Raw genomic sequence first — 16,880 nt, 5'->3', positions numbered from 1 at the left:
GCTTAAAATTATATTTATTATCACATGTTTTCATTTTAGTCAAGATAAGGTTCCTATTTTCAACTGAAAATACTGAAAACAAGTTTTTATTGTTTTCATTTTTTGGTTCGTTTGGAAAAATATTTTTACTAAAAATGTTTTCAAAAATTCAACCAAACACATTTTCATCACCATTCTAAAATGAAAGCAGGAAGCAATCAAACCAAATACTCCCTTAATTTTCATATATTGTTGTTTGATAAGTGAGTTTAATTTTTATACATTATTATATGTGATAATTTTATATTATTAATCAATTAAAAATCATCATTAATATGATTTTTGAAGCAATTATATTAAAATTTAACAATCTTATTATATATAATAATTTAGATTTAAATTAGATTGCAATATAAAAACATTTTACATTATTAGTATATGTACTATTTACTTTTCTTGATTTTTTGGTGAATAATGATCACACTAAAATTTGAACCTATGATGATCTTCTTGATAAGTGGTGAAAAATTAAAATATTATTATTATAGAGAGGAGATTAATTACTCTTAGGGTTCCTAAATTTTTATCCATTTTTTAATTAGCCTCTTGTATTATTTTCTTTCAATTTGGTACTTAAATTTGCATTAATTTTTTAATTAGATTGTTGTTGGACCTAATTAAAATCACAAATATTACCTCCAATATTGTAAGGTCCAAGTTAAAAAATCTTTTTTTATAAGATCCAACCTAAAATATCTTTAGCATTAATTATTTTTCACAAAAAAATACCTCTAATTAAAACCTGTCTTAGAATGTTATGACAATGAGAGAAACATAAGTGATTAATATTTATTAATTTTGGAAAAAAAGTAATATTTAATACAAATTTAATATTTTTAATTAAATTAACCAATTTTCTTAATCCTGGTAAATTAATTATTTAGATCTTGTAATAAGAACCGGGGTAATACATGTTTAAGGACCAGTAGAAAAAGAAAAAAAAAAGTTTAGGACTTGTTTAAAAATGACAAATAATTTAGGAACTTAATTAAAAAACTGTGAATCTCTACAAAAATGTGAATACCGGCTTGTAGTGGTAAGGTTGATAGTTTTTTAATTAGAATTTTGAATCATTTGTTATTTTTAAATAGGTCCTGAATTATTTTTTATAATCGAGTTTCTAAACTTATATTTAATTTTTAATTAGGTTCATATTGGGTCCTTGTTGAACCTATTAAGAAACAACTATAAGTTCAGGGACCCATCGAAAGAAAAAAAAAATGAATGTACAGCTGATAAAAAATAAAATTAGGGAGGATTTACTTAATAACATTTGCCAACATTATTAGAGTTAGAGAAGTGGAAGGACGATGCAGAAACAGTGCAGAACAAGGGAAGAACAATTAGGCAAGATTAGTCATAATATTAAAATCCATGTACATGAGGCACTGTTTTTAATCTAATTCATTAAGACCTATTTTTTTGGTGAATATGTCTACTACGGTAACCTTTCAAGAAAAAAAGTCTACTACAGTAATATAATAATATTTTAGTGTAATATAACAGCAATTTTGATGCAGGGCACATGAATTCGTAGATATAAACAATTGATGGCTGTGGCCATGAATAGGGCATAGTTAGCCAGCAAAATAAATTGTTCAGGGTCAACTGAAAAGTATACTAATAGTTAAGAAATAGCAAAGAAAATTAAACAATCCAAACATCAAAATAACCAAACATCCATTGTCAACCAAGAAAGGTGACAAAATAATGAAAAGAGTCTGTTGTTCATACAATAATTTATTTATATAACATCATTTTTTTGTCTATTTCCTTCCATTATATTATTTATTGCATGTCATATTTCTCTCTCTTTCCTTTCTTTTTCTCTACGTAGTTATAAAAGTTGTTGTACAAATAACATTTCTATGATGAAAATAGTAAAACAAGTTCATATTACAAAGACCTAAATGTCAAAATATGCATAAGCTGGTGACAATTCAAATCTTTTCGCCACAAAGTTCTTCTTTAGATCATCCCATTCATGTTCGGCTTTCTTCTTATTGGTTATGGCCTCTTTGTAAGAAGTCTTGGATTCCTTCAAAGCTGTGGTGACAGTTTTGCATTTTGGCAACCATTGTGCAGCCTTAGTCTTTAGCTTGTTATTCTCAACATCACAATTGTCCAAGTCTCTCTTTAGCTTGTTTCTAGTCTCAATTAAAACCCTTATCTTTTGTTCTAGTTTAACAATCTCAAAATTGATCTTTTCAACTTGTATTTTAGCTTCAGAGACTTTAGAATTAATTTGGTATTGTCGGGCTCTGGCACTTTCCAAATGCTTTGATAGAGGAGACCTTGATTGGAGAAGCTTATTATAATCTTGGATAATTTCTTGGGCAGTAACATATCTGGCATCGACACCTTCAATGAAAGTTTTTAACTTGTTAATTACAGGGCGAAGCTTAACAGGAACTTGGTCTTCAAATTGCACGAGTTGATCCAACACTTGATGGAATTGTTGCTTGACTTCATCATCACAAGAGATATTTTCAAGGGAGGTCTCCAAAAGGGTCTCTAATTTTTCAAGGATAGCTGCCACATTTGGACCTGAAATAGAAGTTGAGAGAGTTGACATAGGAAAACTCTTATAACTATCACATAACATGTTCTCAAGCTCAGCAATTGGATCCCAATCTGGTTCTTGATGCAGATTGTCATTCTCCTCAGGAGCACGAGCTTCATCTAACATGATTGGAGTAGAACATTTGTCTACTTGATTGTATGTCAAGTCTGTTTCTTCTAACACTTCAATACTCAGATTTGAATCGGTGTTGGAAGCACTTGGAGTGTCAAAGGGGATAATCTGATAAATATGTTTAGTGTCATTTGTCAAATTAAGTGAAATAGAGTGATAATGAGCAAAGTTTTTTTTTTATAAATATTGAAATTAATTTGACATATATAAATACTTTCTTAATTTAGCTAAAAGAGGAGAACAATACTACTAATACATATTAGTCACTTACTTGATTTTCAGGTGTTGAACTTATATAGTAATCTTCTTCCTTGAAACTATGTGATTCTCTCTTTGTACCATCTGCTGTTGAAGTTGAAGGTAACAAAATAAAAAATTAATCATTAAATTTTCTTTCCAATCCTAGTCGACCTTAACACAAAAGACAATTGTTGAAGCTAATGCAAGTAAGAGAAATTTTGTAAATAATGTAGTGATTTTAACCTCCAAATTCTTACAATAATCCAATCTCAAATGACAGCATCATAAGATTGAGGCATTAGATCCTTTAGCCCCTCTAAGAGGCATACAAAAAGCCACTTGCCAAGGAAGAATTATCAGAATAACTGTTTCGTTGTTTCAAATTGCAGCTCACAAATGTGATTGGGTCAAATGAAGCAAAAATAAGCCAATAAGTTTTCATATCTTCATTCTTATTTTTACCCTCTTCGATTTTTTATTTTGTTTGTGTTTATAGATAGTGGATACCAACACACATGAATTGATCAGCAAATGAAGCAAAAATAAGGAGCTATCGAGAGGGAGTCATTGAAGTTTCATACCTACAAAACTGTGACATGAAGAATTGTCATTTGAGTCCACTTTTACATGCTGCAAACCTGTAGTAATTGTTTGGTGCACAACTTCCTGCAATTTCTTAGTCTGGTCATCTTCATTGTTATGATTAGTTCCTTTAACTTGTAACTCATCAATATCATTAGAACTGTCGGGTTCTAACTCAACAATATCTCTAGAGCTATCCTCAATCCCCAACTCCAACCCCTTTTGTTTAGAGGAATAACCATGTCCAGGGACATATATAGGATAGATACCACACCCCTTTATATTCTTTGTTGACCATTCTCCATCCTCATCTTCCACCAAGAATTCAAATGATATGTTGGAAGGATCACACGCTTCACCTTTTTGTAACCTCCTAAGCAAGGAATCATCTCCAAATTGTTTTATGTCAACAAACCAAAGAAACACATGATCCAAAATCAAATTCTGATCGTGAAGTCTGGCGCCTCTGCCATCGATCCTTTGGGAATTTTTGTAGATAAAGCAATCAACATAAACATATTTTCCATGTGGGGGTGACTGAGAAAGAAAGACGCAAAAAATTAAGCCGCATAATAAGTCAGAAAGTGGAAGATGCGGAATAGTTACTGAAGCCCCTTCAGCATGAAAGCTGAACCTTTCAGGAACATGGTCTCCAGGGAGGAAAACAGATTGAGGGAGATCTTCAAGTCCTTGTTTAAGTTGAAAGGGTATGTTCAGCTGAGTGAAGTTTGTCACCAAAGATGCACAGTTAACTGCACTTAACAACCACAGGGACTCTGGAAGTTCTGGCAGGGACACAAGTTTCATGCAGTGATCTAAATAAAGCCTTCTCAACTTTACAAGATTCTCGATGCTTGCAGGCAAGCTCTCAACATTACTTCTGCTTAGTTTTAAGAGTTTCAATGATGACAGCAAGCCAATGCTATCAGGGAGTGTTCGTAAGTTGAAACAATTTTCCAACTCTAGCGATGTTAAAGACCGCATACCAACAAGGATAAAATCTAGATTCGATGCATTGAGTTGTTTGCACCCAGAAAGGACCAGACTATTAAAACATGTTGTTCTTGGATCATAAGACAACTTGTCCCCAAAACCGTCAAGGTTGTCACAACCTTGTACATCAATAAACTTGAGTTTTGTACAACCCCAAATTGATGCGGGCAATTCTTGGATATGTGTGCCATCTAACCATAATCTTCGAAGTTCCACTGACATCACTGAAAATTCCTTGAGGGATGAGCAGTTGCTGAGACGAAGGTCTTGGAGAGATTCTAAATGAACGTCACTTTGAAGACTTTGAATCTCAATGCAGCCTTCTAAATCCAGACTCTGAAGCTTTGGGAGAGACAAAATGGATGGATGAACCTGACGCAGACTTTTACACTGAGAAAGAGATAAATCTTCCAGATTTGTGGCCTTGGATAAGTCTGGGACCTCAACCAGGTTTTCGCAGTATCTAAGGTCAATGTCCTTTAGATTCACAAGATTCTGTTACAAGGAAGACGTGTCACATGCAGTGCTTCGAGTGAACAAGAAATTGAGTATTTATAGGCACATCACGCAAGCAATGGTTTTGTGGAAATTCTGTAAAAATTTAAAAACAAAAAGTAATAAGAATAGATAGATTCATGTACCTGAACTCCGTCCCAAAGCTTTTGAAGGTTGCTGTAGGGCATGACAAGCTCAACAAGGAATTTAGCAGAAAAGGTTGATGGCAAAGACTCCAAACAGTATCCATGCCATTGAAGGTGCCTTAATTTGTCAGACAATGACTTAAGACCATTCTTAGGAAGGTAAATTTTACCTTTGCTACTCCACTTTCCATAATAAAATTTAAGAAATCTTACGTTAGTCATTTTTGTAAAGGAGTCAAAGCTCAAATGTAGATCCTCAATTTTAGACAAATCTAAAATGATGCCTTCTATTGCTTCAGTTCCCTGACACAAAATTCAGGATAACAGTTAGTGAATACCATCATACTAGCTGCATTCTACGAACATGCATGAATTTCCAAATATAATGAAAATGAAACTTGTACTAACCCTGTTATATTTTAAAACATCAAACACCTCCTCAGGATCCCACAACCGACTTCTTTTTCCTGGGTCTTTGATAGATTCTTGATGAACAATATTCCAACCCATTTCTTGTATTAAGTCATGCATTTCTATTGTATCTTCAGGAGAAATAGTTATGAGAGACTTATCTGCAAGGACTTCTATCCCAATGGCTGGAAAGAAATTGCAAGCTTCCAGCAGACTTATTATGTGGTCTCTATATTCTCCTTTGAAGAAGCATGCAATGTCTAGAAATATTTCCTGCTCAGTATGATCTAAGTCATCAAAACTCAATTTTAACACATTATGAATTTTCACATTTGGAATCTTTTGGAGCTTTCTCAATTCACAGTACCATGCTTGTTCACTTCTTGAACGAAGACGTGCACCCAAAACTTTTAAAGCCAAAGGGTTACCTTTGCAATAGGCAATTACACTTTCTGATAGCTCTTCAAATCCATTCTTGGGATGCTTTTCTCTGAAGGCATTCAAACAGAAAAGTTGAAGAGAGTCAAGGTCGTTCAATTCCTTTACTTCATATATCTCATCAACATAGCTAAATATGTGCTTATCTCTAGTTGTTACAATCACTCTACTTCCTGGTCCGAAGCAATTAAAATCATCGATTAGATCTTCTAATTGTTCTGAGGAAGCCACATCATCCAAAACCAGAAAAACCTTTTTTCGTTTAAGTCTTCTGGTTATAAAATGATATTCAACTTTGGGCATATTTTCATGAAGATGATTTTCTCCTGGTAACAACTCAGAGAAAAGTTTTGTGCGTAAGAAATCTAAACCTTGCTTCTCTGCTTGTTCCCTTACATTTCCCAGAAAGCAATGACCTTCAAATCGAGAAAACAGTTTGGCATATAAGGCGGTTGCCAGGGTAGTCTTACCAATGCCACCCATGCCCCATATTCCGATCACTCGAACTTTTCTTGAGTCAATTTTCAATAATGATTCAATCCTGGTATAGTTTCCCTCGATTCCAATCAGTCCTTTCAATTCAATTGGGTATATGAGATTCAGTTTGAGTAAAACATCTTTAACAATGTCCTTAATGAATTCAGCCTCGGTCCTGGCATAAAAATGGCAAGTAAAAACATTGAAGGAAAGAATGTACCACCAATTGCAATATATGGACAAGTGGGGGGATGTAGAGCAAGAGAGACACAATAATAGAGTCGGGGTTCAACCAAAAATAGAGTTTAGAAATGATAAATTCACTAAAAGAAGATAACTTTTTTTCTGTCTTTAGTAGGCAGAACATTCCTGCAGCCCCCTTAGCTTACTGAGCAATTGCATGTGAGGTTATGCATGTATTAATATAAAAATCTAAAAGATACAAATCAACAAATACAGTACAAACACATTAGGACAAATCCAAAAAAAAAAAGAAATATATAGTATGACACACAGATAGAGTACTATGATAATATAAACTTACGTAGCATTAAACTCTAATGGAGCAACGTGATCACTCATTAGTATGTCTTGTGAGATTCTACCTTTATTCTATTATTCATCTAGTTTCCATTCTCCCAACTCTATAGTAAGAATAAATGCTTCATTTGAAACTGTGGACAGTTAAACATAAACTGTTTGGTATGACAATCTGTTTTATGCGGATTGCAGATCTGTCTTGACCTCCTTTTTCCCCTAATAGCAATCATGTATCATAACTTCCATGATTTCAGTTGTTATATACATATTTTGTACCCGAATCAGAATCTCGTCATCTTAATTATAATAACATTATTCTTGTTCAGGTAACAAAAGTTTGAAAAGAAAAAGACAAATGATTTAAAGTATATTTTTATTAAGTTTAGTAGTTCATATGAAATGTTGGGATTTTATAAACCTTAAAGAGAGAAAGAAAACCAAGATCATATTCCTTTGCTGGGATTGGGAAAACAAGATCATTAATTAATTAAGAAGAAAGGTAGAGTTGTGGTATGGTAGTACCTATAAGTTTGAAAGTCCCACCCAGCCAAATTAGCTGCTTTTGTGAGAGCTTCTCTCCATTTTTGCACCCTATCAGTTGTGATCTTAAGATCTTGCTCGTGTTCCACAAACGCTTGCTTGAAAGACCCTTGTTGCTTCCTTATATGTGATGGATCTATTTTATAGAAGACGGGTATAACAACTTGTCCTTGACCCTCCTTGCATTCTATAATCTTGGTGATTTCATCCAAGCACCATTTGGAGGTAGCATACTTTTCTGAGAAGATGATGACGGATACCTGTGACTCTTCAATGGCTTCAATGAGAGCTTGCGAGATCTCATCACCCTTTTGAAGCCTGTAGTCTATGTAGGTTGCCAGTTCGGCTTGGAAGAGAGCATGGTAGAGATGGCTTGTGATGATTTTGCGAGTGTCCTCTCCTCGAAAGCTAAGAAAAACATCATATCTTTTGAGAGAGGCCACACAAGAAGAAGAAGAAGCATGGTTGATTATTTGCTGATTAGCCATTACGATGGATCGACCACTTTTGAGTTTAGAGTGCTACACGAACATTACTTTGCTTTAGAGTTAGTAAGGGATAATTCAGGAGAAACAAAATGCTAGTTGAGAGAGATGAGATGGGGAAGAAAGAATAGAAGTCAACGTGAAGAAGAAGAAGAAGAAGAAGAGAAGAAGAAGAAGAGGCATGGTTGACTATTTGCTTATTAGCCATTAAGACTTAATGAATTTTGTGTGCTATACAAACATTATTTTGCTAACAGTAATTGGTAAGGGTGATCCAGTAGAAATAAAATAGTTGAGAAAGATTCGTTGCGTGAAGAAGAAATGGCAAAGGAAGAAGAAAATTCAATGGCCAATGTAGTATGCATATGCTTCACATAAGAAGAAAATTCGTATGCTTGACTTAGTTCATGTACGCAGTACGAAAAGTTTACGTGTGTAAAGTCTAGCCATAACATTTATTCGTTTTACTGTATTTTTGTAAAAAAAAACACTTTTATAAAAAAATACTTATTTTAAAATTGTTGATTTTTTTAAGTTTAAACAAATTCATCTAATATTTCTGATAAAAAAATTCACCTTGTCAAATAATTTTTTTAATTTTTTGTTTTACAAACCGTCGGATTAATCCCACTTTTATCCTTTTCTAGTACAAACATCCTCAGGCTTTATATACATTACAAATCCTACTATAACGACACTTCACAATTAAGGTTAAATATTGTAAGTCTGTTACATGAGTCAATTTTTAAATACTATCACTTAATTTTTGTTTAAAAATGCATTAAACACATTCATATTAGTCAAGAAACAAATACACCGTTAAGTAGGGATGACTATAAAGTTTATAAACAAGGACATAAATGCACTAAGTTATTTGAGCTCAATTAATTAAATATTTGATCAAACTCATATTTCTTTAATTAAATAAATAAATCCAAATTTGAGTTGACTTTAATTATTTAAACCAGTCAAATTCAAGCTTAGAGCATCTATAATGCAACAACTCTCCTAAGTTACTTTCAATAGGACCCACTTACATGCATTACTCATATTTTACTTTTTCCAATACAAGCACATCTAAGTACTATATTTTTACAAGCAACTCTTTTTGGGCGCTTCCAAGATCTAAAAAAAACTTACCTCCATTATATTTTATTATTATCTTACAATTATTTTATTTAATTTTAATTACAATTTTTTAGTCTATTATTATTTAAAATATTTTTCGGGCACAATAAAAACATAATTTTTCAGGTAGTTTTTTTAGTAAACAAACGACTAGTTTCATATAACGACTAATTTCATGAAAATTACATAATTAAAATATAAATTTTTTGGTAAAAGTTACATTATAAAAATTACATAATTAAAACAAAAATAATTAGTAACATAGATATTTATAACATCTTATTTTTAAGGATTTTTCCAAAGGAAACGAACATCCAATTACAATAACCAAATCATAAGAGATACAATGATAGATTCAATCTAACAAGGAGAAGGCATAGAAATAATGATTATCTCAAAGAAATCACGAAAGAAGGGTCAGGGGCTTCATTCTCTATCAAATCTACAAGTTGGTTTTTGTATATTTTATTTTGATCAAAGAGTTCAACTTTGTGTGGTGTGCGATGGCAAGAAGTGGTAGCTCGTGGTGGTTGCTGGTGGCAGTGGGTGGAGGAGGAGGTGGGTTTAGGGTTTGGGGAAAAGAGGGGGTAGAAAATCATATTTTTCACATTGTTGGACGTATTTATTACATGTAAGAGTCGCTTAGAGAGCTGGTGTCGCTAAGAAAAATTTAACTTAAATTCGCAGAAGGTTGCCACTAAGTGAAACATTCGTGCTAAGTATAATTTCTCGTCTAATTGGAATTGCGATTAGCGAGCTGGTGTCTTTAAGAGAATTATTTTTTATTGATGGAAGTGCGCTTAGCGAGCTGGTGTCGCTAAGCAAACTGTTCCAATGCAGATAAATCAAACTCCACATAACCCCTAACATTCACACAACGCAGTTGCACAGGGATGATTCACACAACACTTCAACTAATCCAAATTAATCAAGTAATTAAATAATACAAGAAATACATCAAACATCTATTTTCAGTTATCAAAATTTTAAGACATTACACGTTGTATCGTAACATCCCGATTTTTGTACCATGGAAAATTTATAGTAGAAACAAATAACGTTTGAATGATAGTTAATGTTATATCATTTTAAGTAGTGAAATAATTGTTTTGTGTGTGATATCCTTAAATGGATAAGTGCTCTAGAATTTTCATCCTTAGGCTTAAAAAACTGTGTTTTAGACTTGAGAAGCCTTGGTCAACATCTTGTCAACCATTCAAAGAAAAGTTAAAGTAAGAGAATCACCTCATTAATGATATTTTTGTAATTATGTGACTTTTGAGGCTAAAAATTATCAAGCGCCTTGATAAAATTAGTTTTAATTAATAATTTTCATGATTTTCATTCAAGGAAATATTTTATTATGCATTAATAATTAATTCATTGAGCATAATTAGTGTTTTAATCATAGAAAATTCATTTTGAGGGATTCCATAAGCCTTGAACACATAAATTTATTTATGATAATATGTTGTATTTATTTGGAATCAAATTCATTAAAATAGAATAATTAGAGATGACAAATATTTTTTTAAATCACATTTTGGGAATGACTGAAGAGCTCCTAGACCTAATTTGGAGTCCCTATAAAAGTTATGTTACTCTCTCTTATTCATTCATGTTACAAACAACCTAGCCTCTTTCTCCAAGTTTCTATTTCTCTCTTCCTTCTCTCTAAAAAACTTAATCTTTTCTCTAGACTATCTTCACAACCACTAAGCCCCATCCAACCAAATTCAATTATGTTGTAGAGGGCATCAAGAGCTATACGGGGATGTTTTTCATTTTAACTTTGGATCTCATTTTCATAGAAGCTTACAAGGTATGGGGGAGTCTTTCCATACTCTTGGAACCTATTGGTTGAATTGGTGAAGCTAAGTTTCCCAAATGGTGTTGTTAGTTTGTGATAAATTTTGTATTTGGTTTTGTTTGGTGCAGTGCGAATTATTCTGTTAGAATATGGTGATTTGGACTACAAAATGAGTTCCTTGACCCCAAAAACCTAGGAAACCATAAATGACATGTCTCATTTGGAGTTGTTAGGGCAAATTATGTATGCATATACCTCCTTTTTCAAAAACTTTAAAGTTGGGATTGGAATATGTGATTATAGACCATAAAATTGAACTCACTAGGTCCAAAAACCTAGGGTTAGACATAAAATACACCCCATTTGAGTTAGTATAACTCTTGGAATCATAATTTCAAGTTTTGTTCTTTTAGTAAAGTCTACTTTGTTTTGCTCAAACTGTACTTGTGGGCTTCATTTCTATAGACTTTGATCATTGGAAAACAATTCTTCATTTTTGAAAACATAGTGTTTGATATAAATTTTGCACAAAAAGGATTTCTACAACTCTTAGAAATTAGAAAATAAGTTTTATGAAATTTTATTACTAGGTGCATGACAATTTGGTTTAGGGCCATATATGGTAGTAGTTTTAGGAAATTTTGAATTGAAAATTGAGTTCCTCGTATTTAAAAGCCTTGACATGTATATATGGTTTGTCCTAAATAAATTTCTATATAGGTGGGAAAATTGATTTTAAAATGAGTAATGATGTGTGACTCCAAATGAGATTTGGTTATGAATGTGTATGAAATGCATGAAATTAATGATGTGAATTGTAGAATGTATTGTTTATTTGATGCAGACTTTATAATGTGAAATTGTGATAATTGGTCATGAATGTGTATGAAATGCATGAAATTGATGATGTCTATTGTAGAATGTATTGTTTACTTTGCTGGAAACTTTATAATGTGAAATTAAGAGAATTAGTCATGAATGCATATGAAATGCATGAAATTAATGATGTGAATTTTAGAATGTATTGTTTACTTTGATGGAGACTTTATAATGTGGAATTATGAGAATTGTTATGGTATATGTTGTAAGACCAAATGAACGTGACCACTTGGTAGAACATGTTGCATGTTATGTATATGAGTTTATTAATGACGTTAATTATGAACTGTTGTGCTTTGGGATTGGGTCCGGGGGTGTCCAACCCTCAACAAAAGTTTACTTTAAATGTCTTGTAATGATTTGATAATCATGTATGTGGTGGTGTGTAATTTTGTTTACTTTAAATATCTTGTAATGATTTGATAATCATGTATGTGGTGGTGTGTAATTTTGTAAAGTGGATTATTCCATTTGAAGGGTTTGGGATTGTGGCCCTAGAGAGGAAAGAAAATTAATGTCCTTTCTCTCTTGATATGCTTGTGTGTGTGCATGATGGAGAATGACATGTTGGCAAATAAAGTATCTTCGGGTGCTGACCTCAATTTTAGATCAACATACCTCCCAAAAGAGAGAAAATGTTCATGACAAAGAAAAATGCCACCAACTTATGACATAGTTGTAATGAACAACAACAAAATTATGAAATATCAACCGAAGGATCCAATTTCATGCGTAGACTTATCATGATTCCATAAAGATGCAAATTCATATAAACTGAATTTGATTAGAAAATCTTCTAACATTCATTAACAAAAATTGAAATCACAATCACAACGCCTAATTAAAGTGAATTCAGACTCAATTAACAATTGATTTGGGTGCTCAATCAATTACGTAACCTTGATTAGATTGGATTAACCAATCCAAAACTACTTCAATTCAAACCTCAATACGAATTCAATATCATGAAACACATAAAGAATTGAAAAGAAAAGAAAAGAAACGATTAGAATTCGTGAAGAAAGAAATTGGGAATTCAAAGCCTAACCGCACTTGGAACCTTGAATTGATGGAGGGGTTTAGCTTTTCATAACAATCAACATTAAAGACTACCAAAATCATCAAGTTGCAACGGAAGGATGAACAAAAAATGAAAAGAAAGAAGAGAAGAGAGAAACTTGCTTTGTACTCTAAGTGAGAACCTAAAAAATAAGAAGTGAATGTTACAACTAAACTTGTTGTAGCTATTATATACTAACCCTCACAACTAATTAAAACTACCTCACAACTAATTAAAACTACCTCAGAAATTCGTGTACTAGCAATTGTGCATAGCAAGAATCAAACTTGTCACTTTCACATTATTAAGATGACGCTTTAATCAACTGAGCTAATAAGTCAATTATGTCATAAGAAATTGACAAGGAAGATTACGTGACTTGGAATTTTTAGTTGATGAAATTTCTATTTGAGGAGATAGGAATGGAGACAAAGGATTTTGTGGGGCAAACCATACGAAGAAGTAAATTGATTTGCTTATATTTTTATTGATCTGACACCTTAGGTGAATTGTAAACTAATTACCAAAGTAGCATAGTTTGTAATGTCAAGGGTGATTTTGCCACTTTCACCGACAGGACACCTAAAGGCGAGTGAAATTTCAGTCTGACGTCTCATGCAAAATACCAAAACATGAAAATAGCAAAAATCACCCTGACATGTAAATAATTTACAAACTATAGTTTTTTGAAATAACCAATTTAGTAAAAAAAGTCTCAGGCTTCCTTGCCTACGTATTATTGTTTAGGTAAAAAAAAATTCACTTAATTATGCACTTTGGAATGAAGTAATTGCCGAGAGATGTCCTTGCATCAGTTCACTTGACCAAATTGATGAAGGAAATTTTCATGAAACTTCTATGTGGATTCTAGGAATACCTATTCACCATTGGCTCTCAAGACATCATTGAAATTCCTACTCATGATTTTTTTAGATCTACAATAATTAAATTGTACTATTTTATATTTTAGATTGTGAGTAAAAATATGTAAAAACATTGCTAATGCTTAGTTGGAACATTTCTTGTTCTTACTTTAGCATAAAAAAATCACTTAATTATGTACTTTTGGAATGAAGTAATTGCCGAGAAATGTCCTTGCATCAGTCCACTTGACCAAATTGATGAAGGAAATTTTCATGAAACTTCTATGTGGATTCTAGGAATACCTATTCACCATTGGCTCTCAAGACATCATTGAAATTCCTACTCATGATTTTTTTAGATCTACAATAATTAAATTGCACTATCTTATACTTTAGGTTGTGAGCAAAAATATGTAAAAACATTGCTAATGCTTAGTTGGAACATTTCTTGTTCTTACTTTAGGATAAAAAAATCACTTAATTACATACTTTTGGAATGAAGTAATTGCCAAGAAATGTCCTTGCATCAGTCCCCTTGACCAAATTGATGAAGGAAATTTTCATGAAACTTCTATGTGGATTCTAGGAATACCTATTCACTATTCCTTAAAAAACTCGAGGAGATGGCAACACCAAGAGAACTAATCATCAATTCTCATCTTTTTTGGGCTTGATTTTGGAGGGATCAGCCTCTCGTGATCAACATGGCTTGATCTCCACAAGGTAATATATGCTTTTCCTTTTCTTTTTCTTCCCTTTATTTAGCTCACTTTTTTCCGTTAATTATAACCTCATGTATAATTTTTCCCTGTTGCGCCCTAGAAACTCCTGTTTCAGTGAAGAATCTGTGTACTTGGCTAATTTGATTGCTTCTTGTTTTGTCCCATTTTGGCTGAGAGAGAATGGGTCAAGAGTTTTCTCCGTTTTGTACATGTGAATGTTGTCTTGTCTGTGTAAAAAAAATTATGGAACGTGGACTTTCGAAATGTTCCCATTCTTTCAAATTGGTACATCTAATTTTCTTCTTTAAATCTAAGCTAGTCTAGATATACCTCTCATCTGAATTGTGATTAATATGTTGGTTTTAATATTTTTAGCCTAATTATGTATTAAGCAAGTGTTAAATTGCTAGAAAGTAGAGACTATGCAAACGCTTTGAGTTTTCATTTCCTGCTGCCATCTGTATGAGTATGACTGTGAAGTTTTTAACATGATCTTGAGCTGCAAAACTTGAAATAATTGAAGTATGGTTTCTCTCCTTAGAAAGCTAACACATGTGGTTTACACGTTTAAGTTATTTTTTTCATTTGTTGTCAACGTTGATGTCAGAGTCAAGGTTTTTTAAGCATAATTTAATGTTTTAGCAGCACGTACTATTTTGCTTTGATATTTTTAACTATCCAAACCCCTTCTAGTGCAATCTTTGAAGTTGAACCCAGCTTATTGGACTTCAACCTTGTTTGGCAATTTAATGGAAACACGTTTTTGATGAAAAAAATAATAATTTTTAATTTGTTGTCCATAAGTACTAATCCCCTTCTTGTCAATTTTCTTGTCAATACTTTATAAATGACATTTCATATTTATTATTCTTCAGATTATCCCTTTGACACTTCAAGTACTACCAACATTGATTAAATCAGACTAGTGAAATGTCAAAAGAAAAGGACTCAGCTGACAATCAAGTGGATACATTTTCTGAGCCAGTCATGTTGGAGAGATTTCATACACTTATGGAGATTGACAATCTGCATCTTGAACCAGATTGGGATCCGATTGCTGAACTTGATAGCATCTTATCTGATAGTTATAATATGTCTTCCATGTCCACTCACTCAGCAACTGTTTCAGAAATTGAAGTCCATGGTCCAAATGTGGCAGCTATCCTTGAAAAATTGGAGACCCTTTTGGAGACCTCCCTTGAAATTCTCTCTTCTGATGATGAAGTCAAGCAACAATTCCATCATGTTTTGGAGCAACTTAGCCAATTTAAAGATCAAGTCCCTGTCAGGCTTCATGCTGTGATTTACAAGTTAAAAAGTTTTATTGAAGATGTTGATATCAGATATGTGACTGCCCAAAAAACTATCCAAGATTATGATCAGCTGCTCGAGTCAAGGTCTCTTCTATCAAAGCAATTGGAAAGTGCCAAAGCTCAACAGGACCAAATTAATTTGAAAGTCTCAGAAGGTAAGACACAATTTGAAAAGATCAATTCTGAGATTGATGAACTAGAGCACAAGTTATGTGCTTTGGTTGTGACTAGAGACAAGCTAAAGAGGGCCTTGGACTCTTGTGATGCTGAAAATAACAAGCTAAAGACTCAGGTTGCAAAATGGGTGCCAGAATGCAAGAGTATCATCACAGCTTTGAAGGAGTCTGAGACTTCTTACAAAGTGGCCCTAACCGATAAGAGGAAAACCGAAGATGAATGGGCTGATCTGAAGAAGACCTTTGTAGCTAATAAGATTTGAATCATCTCAATTTATGCATATCTTGACATTAGGTCTTAGCCATATGCTCTTGTTTCACCATTTTCATTATTTTGTCACCTTTCTAGGCTGACAATGAAAATTTGGTTTCTCTGATGTTGCATTGCAATTTTCCTTGCTATCTGTCAATCTGTTTAAGTTCACATCAAATTATTTATTTTGCCAATTCACTTTCATTTCTGACAATTTTATGACTATCGAACATGCTTTCTTCTCAGTTATTTTGATCTGACAAAATATCAGTTAGCAGTTACTATTTAGGTTGGACTCTCAAACTAATACAAAACAAACTGAACTGTACTCTTCTATTAATCTTGACTTGATTGCATTTTAAAGTTTTCCAAAATTCATTGAAATTGAAATCTCAAAATTTTAATTTAACTTACTAAACGGATTCAAATTATGTGATTTTTGTTTTCTGATTTTTCAATAAACAAAAAGATACAACTGAAACCAAACACAAGTGACATGATGGAAACATGGAATAAAAGCCTTAAGGAGACCTGGACAGAAAATTTAGGCATCAAAAGCCCTTGTTAAGAGCTCAACAGTCAACACCACAAAAAA

General features: G+C 32.6%; 2 protein-coding genes across 3 annotated transcripts; one reads left to right on the top strand and one right to left on the bottom strand.

Moving 5' to 3' along the window:
- Positions 1-1,702: 1,702 nt before the first annotated feature.
- LOC114410062 (disease resistance protein RML1A-like) lies at positions 1,703-8,401 on the bottom strand. 2 transcript variants are annotated; one of them, XM_028373816.1, is made up of 6 exons: positions 7,579-8,401; positions 5,599-6,691; positions 5,191-5,493; positions 3,556-5,044; positions 3,006-3,079; positions 1,703-2,842 (listed from the first exon to the last, which is right to left on the bottom strand). In XM_028373816.1, exons 1-6 carry the CDS (start codon positions 8,082-8,084, stop codon positions 1,946-1,948), a joined length of 4,362 nt encoding a protein of 1,453 aa, XP_028229617.1. In that variant the 5' UTR covers positions 8,085-8,401; the 3' UTR covers positions 1,703-1,945. The 2 variants fall into 2 exon arrangements, with proteins under 2 accessions (XP_028229617.1, XP_028229626.1); XM_028373825.1 differs by having other exon boundaries at positions 3,006-3,076.
- A 5,922-nt stretch (positions 8,402-14,323) lies between these two features.
- On the top strand, positions 14,324-16,489 carry LOC114410054. Its single transcript, XM_028373804.1, has 2 exons — positions 14,324-14,544; positions 15,419-16,489. The coding sequence occupies exon 2, from the start codon at positions 15,474-15,476 to the stop codon at positions 16,293-16,295; it is 822 nt and encodes a 273-aa protein (XP_028229605.1). The 5' UTR covers positions 14,324-14,544; positions 15,419-15,473; the 3' UTR covers positions 16,296-16,489.
- Positions 16,490-16,880: the final 391 nt, after the last annotated feature.

The sequence above is a fragment of the Glycine soja genome, chromosome 1 (assembly GCF_004193775.1).
Source record: "Glycine soja cultivar W05 chromosome 1, ASM419377v2, whole genome shotgun sequence".
NCBI lineage: Eukaryota > Viridiplantae > Streptophyta > Magnoliopsida > Fabales > Fabaceae > Glycine > Glycine soja.
This window is presented reverse-complemented; position numbering and strand designations above follow the sequence as displayed.